This window comes from Talpa occidentalis, unplaced genomic scaffold (genome assembly GCF_014898055.3).
Source record: "Talpa occidentalis isolate TD23 unplaced genomic scaffold, MPIMG_talOcc4v2.1 talOcc4.17, whole genome shotgun sequence".
NCBI lineage: Eukaryota > Metazoa > Chordata > Mammalia > Eulipotyphla > Talpidae > Talpa > Talpa occidentalis.
Window position 1 is genome coordinate 48,519,474 of NW_023601754.1, and position 5,903 is coordinate 48,525,376.

General features: G+C 54.6%; 1 protein-coding gene across 1 annotated transcript; it reads left to right on the top strand.

The window, feature by feature from the left end:
- Positions 1-286: 286 nt before the first annotated feature.
- On the top strand, positions 287-5,695 carry LOC119249680 (zinc finger protein 41-like). Its single transcript, XM_037517147.2, has 5 exons — positions 287-290; positions 453-651; positions 2,330-2,420; positions 4,088-4,214; positions 4,902-5,695. Exons 1-5 carry the CDS (start codon positions 287-289, stop codon positions 5,021-5,023), a joined length of 543 nt encoding a protein of 180 aa, XP_037373044.2. The 3' UTR covers positions 5,024-5,695.
- Positions 5,696-5,903: the final 208 nt, after the last annotated feature.

Sequence of the window (5,903 nt, forward strand, 5' to 3'; positions counted from 1 at the left end):
ATCCGCATTTCCCTTATGAAGAGCGACGCGGAACGTCTTCCCAGCTACCTCCTGCCGGGTGGATATCGTTGGTGACGACATCTGCTGACCATGGACTGGGTTGTTTGGCTTATTGTCGTTAAATCGAGTAAGTTTTCTTTTTTCTGTACATCTTGGATGTTAACCCTTCCCTATTGCGACTTAAGCAGTTTTTAAACTTATTTTGAGGAAGGCAGTTTAGTGTACAACCCAAGTGCCCACACAACGTTAAGCGTTCCCTTAAAAGTCTTAGAAACATGAACGCAGAATGGGTAGGAAGCAACTGCTCCTAACACTGAAAGGTTTGTGGAATCTTCGCGAACGCAGGAAACAAAGACGAAGCGAGTCTCTCACAGGCCCCCCGCCCCCCGCTCGGCCCCGCCTCCGCCCAGCCAGGCCCCGCCCCCAGCGCTGGCCGCTCCGCGCAAGCGCAGTTTTGAAGGCGGCGAGGTGGGGTCAAGGGTCGCACCGGCGGCGCCTGAGGTTTTATCCTTCCGCGGGGAGCGCGCGCTTCGCCGCCCACACGCTCAAGGTCGGGGTCCCTTACGGACTTCACCCCCCGCCCTGGGAATCCGTGCGTCGCCGGGAGCGGCTCCTGTGCCGTCGTCGACACCGTGTCTCGCTTCAGCTCCGGTACCGACCTCGGGCGGCCGCGTGTAGGCCCCGCCGCCGGGCCCGCGCCCGCGGCCTTCCCGCCCCGCTCTCCCCCCCCCCCCCCGCCCCCGGCGACCGGGCCCGCGTCCCAGCCCCGGCAGCGTCCCCTGCGCCCCAGTCCTTCCTTTGGGTGGGAAGGTGCCGGGCCAGAGGGACCGGAGCGGGGAGGAGGACTGGGGGAGCGCAGGGGGCGGGTTGGGGCGGGAGGCGTGCCCCGCTCGGCCGGGGAGGGAGGCTGGAGGGCGGTGGCGGCCGGGCGCCGGGGGGCTGCCCTGGAGCCAGGAGGGGGCTGTGGTGGGGCCCAAAGAATTCACCTGAGACTGAAGGGGGAACCGAAAAGGCGCGTTTATTAACACCCTGCGAGGGAGCAGGGGGCAAAATGGGGAGCTGGCCTCTGTGTTGAGGAGGGGGCTCCAGGCGTTTTTCTGCTGTTTCTGAGAACCTCACCTCAGGGCACGTGAAGGCCCCGTTTGGGGGGGGGAGTAAGGGGGCGGGTGTTGGCTTCGGGCGTTGATCTTTGACACAGGGAATCACAGTCGTGAAGAAAGGGGGGGCCCCCCCGCAGGAGTGGTGCATTAGGAGTTGCACCTTTTCTCTCCCCTGTTTTCTTTGCGGACGGAGGCAGAGGCCTCATCTCCTCCCGGGACAGCGCGGCCCTTCCTGGGGGTGTGCTCTGAGGGGAGACCTGAGCTTCCGCGCATCTGTCGGTCTGCTCATGCGTGGGTGCCTGTTGACGAAATGGTATTCAGCCTTAAAAATGAAGGGAACCCCGCCTTTTACAACATACAAAAACAGGAGGACCAAGTGAAACAAGCCAGACTGGCAAAGACAGGATCTGGCTTAAATGGGGGACCTCGAAATGTCACGTTCATCCAACCAGAGAGCAGAATGGCAGTTGACCCGGTCCTGGGAGGTGGGGGGGGTGTTGGTCAGAGCACATCAACTTCCTGTGGTAGAATGAGTGGCCCTTGGGGACCGATTTGCGGTGTGGGGACTGTAGTGAATGCTGTAGTGTGGACTTGACATAGGCCAAGAGCACATCTGTGTTCTCAGCTCACAGAAGCTGGTAATTGAGGGGTGCTAAATGTGACGACTTGATGGTGATGGTTATTTCTCAGTATTTGTGTCATTCAGTGGACCAGGCTGTACACCTTCCACTTGTCGGTTACACTTGTCAATTAATTATAAGACTGGAAAAAAGTGTGAGCAGTGTGCTGGGCTGACCACACCCCCCCACCCCGTTTTCTCAGCTCTAGTGTCCAGTGAGGGTGCAGAGACATTTTGCAGATGCATCTTTTTTTGCTCTGACCAGAGATTCTCCTTCAAATAGTTGGGATTGGGTCGTCCCTGTTATATTTCAAGTGTGTCTGGTGCTTGGAATCTACATCTGCCCTGAGACACCAGCTCTGCCCTCCAGCCTGGGCTGAGGTCTGGGCGGGGGTGACAGGCCCTGCTTCACCTGGGACTGCGTCTGGGCCTGGGCCGCAGGCCAGGTCAGGGCTTCCCCAGAAAGGGGTGAGACTCAATGGGTGGTCCCTGAGTCCCTCCTGTGACAGGGGCAGCCGAGGGTCTGCTCCCCATGGGAGGCTGCCCTGCGGAGGGGGGCACAGTGAGTGTGGTGATTGTGAGCATGAAATGGCCCTTTTTTCTCTTTCAGGATGGACCGTTCGAGACTTAGGGTGCCTGGGGAGGAGAGCCCCAAGAGGAGGGAGAGGCAAGGACAGGAGCCAGGAGAGGTGCTCTCTCAGGTGAAGTCCTCAGCTGACTGCTGTGGCTCTTGAAAGGCCTTGTCTGGACTTGCTGGTCGCTACTCTGAACCTGCTGGGGGACACTGAGGGTTCACATGCCCAGGGCTCCCCCACAATGCCCCTCACACACCCTAGGTACCAGCTCACCCTTACCTAGGGACACGAGCTGGTGAGGAAGCCCTTCTGGGCACCATGCAAGAGGAGGCCACACCCTGGGTGGGCTGGGGATGGGGCACAGGCGCTGTGGGGTCAGTGTGGTGGGGAGCGGGGTGTTAGGGGCCCATCTGGGTGCACTGTGTTCTCCTTCAATCAGGATAAAGGCAGCTGCACGGGCGGATATGAATATGTAGAAATTCCTGGTTGATTCTGGGAAAGAGCCTGGAGGGGGCATCAGTTCTGACTTTCATGTAGGCTTGAAACTTAATGACTGAGTCACTGGCTTCAAAATCTCCCTGATTGGAAATGCAGTGGGCAGTCCAGAAACGGACGTCAGTGCTAGCGGGTGTTTATTCCGTCAGCTTTAACATAAAACGTGTTTGGCTTTTGTTCATACCTACGTACGTACAAGTAGGTAAAGCACTAGCGTATTTGAATATAGGCACTTTATTGATGTTGCATTTCAAGTGTTTGGTTTTTTTTTTCATATTTCTGCAATAGTTTTTACTAACCACCTCTGGAATAGTATTGATAGAGCAACTTAAATAATTGATACAGCGTCAATGCTCAGGCACAGGTGAAGGGGAAGGGGAGTGGGGAAGACTCTAGAACACGTCATCTGAGGTAACACGCCTGTCACCTCCTCCCTTCAGTTGCACACACTCCTGGCTTTTGTGAACGAGATCACCATTTTCGTATATAAACTTCATGGTGTAGCAGCTGAAACAATATGTGAATACCTTCCGTTCCCTCAGCTGTGCTCTACAGGCCTGCTTGGGTGACTCTGGCTAGTTGGGTGCTGCAGCCTGCCCCTGCTTCCATCTGTGGTGGCCTCTCACGCAGTGTGCGAGGCCCCTTGGGGAGCCCTTTGTGGGCTGGTCACGCGAGGCCGCTGGGTATCCTTTTGGTTCTTTGGATTCAGCCTGAAAGTAGCCCTCTGGGTTCAGGTGCAGCTTCTCAGCTGTTCGACCTGAGGCCAGTTCCTTGGCGTGTCTGTGCCTCTGTTTTCTCTGCAAGCTAGGGTGGACTGTTCTCTGTTGGGTTTGGGGCCAACAGCGGGCAGGTCGTGGGTGGCACATCTGCTCACAGGAAGGGGGTTCACGCTCTTTGGTCAGTGCTGCTGTCACCAGCCTCATGATTTTTAAGACACGGTGGATCTTGGCTCTGAAGACACGGCGGAGGCTCCGGGTCATTCGCTGCTAAAAATTCTTGGTGTGTAGAATACGGAACCTTACGGTCAGGGTAGATGCCCATGGTTTAGATAGTGAGGTGTGTGTTTCCCCTCCTGTCCCCCGGTACACAGAAACCACAGTGATTGGAGGATGCCATGTTCTGTGGAAAGCAAAAGAGTATTTTGAACAAATAACGGAGAGCTAATGTGCTCCAAAGACCTTTAATGCATCTGTCACCACGCAGACTTCAGCCAGATTCATCCTCACTTGCTCTCCTGTGTTCGTGAGGGGATGAGAATTGTCCCTGTGGCCCTTTGGTCAACTCTGCTTTCCTTTCAGGCACAGCTGATGCTTGAGGACGTGGCCGTTGAATTCTCCGAGGAGGAGTGGGAGCGCCTGGAGCCTGCTCAGCAGGCCCTGTACAGGGAGGTGATGCTGGAGACCCGCAGGAGCCTGATCTTTCTGGGTGAGGGAGCGCAGCCGGGGTCTGCCTTGAGTGACTTTGCTTTTTCCCTGTGTGACACCTGAGAGCACCTGTATTGCTCAGCCATGACCAGAGCCCCACTGAGGGAGACGTGTTGAACGTTGCCGTGTGGCGTCTGCCCCTTCTTCACATGACCTGCTGCCTCCATGGCACATGGGGGCCTGTTCCCCAGCATAAGGATTTCCAAAGCTCCAGGGCTCGCTGTTAAGGTAGCCAGTGCTCTGTTTCCTCCTCCTGTGCTTTTGACTCCGCCATCTGGCCGAGAGCTAGGCCTCTGCACATTACGCTGATCCGTCTTCATTCAGGGGCAGGCAGGCAATGGAGATACTAGTGAAATATTTTTCTAGAAATATCTGTGTCATCCTTAGCTGAGCGAACAAGCAGCTGGGATTGTAGAAAAGACACAGCCGCCCATGTTTTTCTTACTGGCAAAAATGTCTGCTTGTGGTCCGCATACTCTCCATTGTGGTTGAGGGGAAGGCACCCCAGACTGTGGAGAGGGAAGTGAAGAGGGACCAAGCCAAAAAAGGCGCTCGTGTCAAAGCTGTGGAGACAAGAGAGGCAGGGAAAAAAACAGCACGTGTGTGGTGGGCGGGAATGCGCCCTGGGTGGGAGAGTTCTGTGGGCAGAGAAACTTCCTATTGAGCTCTGAGTTTTCCTTCCCCCCAGCTTATCGCTCTACGTTTCTGCGTGTGAACTCGATCCTTCACCCTCCACTGATGCTGCAGCTGAACAGAGGCAACGGCCGAGGTCCTCGTGGTGACCCGCAGCGCCCTGCTGTGTCCTTATGAGCCCTTGAGCACCAGGACCTTAGGACCCGGCAATGTTAAAACTCACCGTCCCCTTTAGTCTCTTTCTGTTCTTGGCTTTTCAGGTGTTTGCTTCTCAGTTCATGTAGGTTAGAGCTGAGGGCTCTGTGTTCCTCACCCCTGGACTTGTTCTCCTCAGTCTCCGTTTGCTGTATTTGGAAGAACTAATCAGGATCTGGGGAGACTGGCTGCCGGCCTGTCTCATCGGCACCCCAGATGCTAGGGGAGCTCTCAAGCCTGCCCATTGTTCAGGCCTGTCAGTCACCACAGCTCTTCTGCTCTTGCTATGCTTGAGGGATGCTCCGAGGGATGCTCGTGACTGTTACTTAGGAAGAGTGTAGTGACAGACAGTGATCCCCTGTAATCCACATTGAGTTAATTTTTGTATCTGAGCTAAGGTGGCGGCATAACTTCAGTCTTACATATGGTATCCAGTTTTCTCAGCACATTTAGAAAGAGACTCTCCTTCTTCCCTAATTGAGGCATCTGGGCAATCTCTTTAAATGTCAGTTGACCAGATACACAAGAATATCCGTTCTTGTGTCTGTCCTGCTCCACTGGACCTATGTCTTATTTATGCCTGTTTTGACTAGATATGTAATAAATTTGAAATAAGGAAGTGCAAGCCTCCAGCTTTGTTCTTTGTCAAGTTTGCTTTGCTACTCAGGGTTCCTTACAATTCCATATGATGCTTTAGATGGAGTCATCTGTTTCTTCAAAAACTGTTACTATCACTTTGCTAGTCAAGCATAGGTATTCTGGAGAGAAACCATATTAGGTGCAATGAGTGTGACAGAAGTTATACTGAAAATTTTTACCTTACTATTCATCAGAGAATTCATACTGGAGAGAAACTTCCTTG

Excerpts from the sequence above, each read along its gene's own strand:
- LOC119249680 (XM_037517147.2), top strand. Across the intron at positions 2,421-4,087 it reads CAGGAGAGGTGCTCTCTCAG|GCACAGCTGATGCTTGAGGA; the intron begins GTGAAGTCCTCA and ends CTTTCCTTTCAG. Across the intron at positions 4,215-4,901 it reads CAGGAGCCTGATCTTTCTGG|CTTATCGCTCTACGTTTCTG; the intron begins GTGAGGGAGCGC and ends CCTTCCCCCCAG.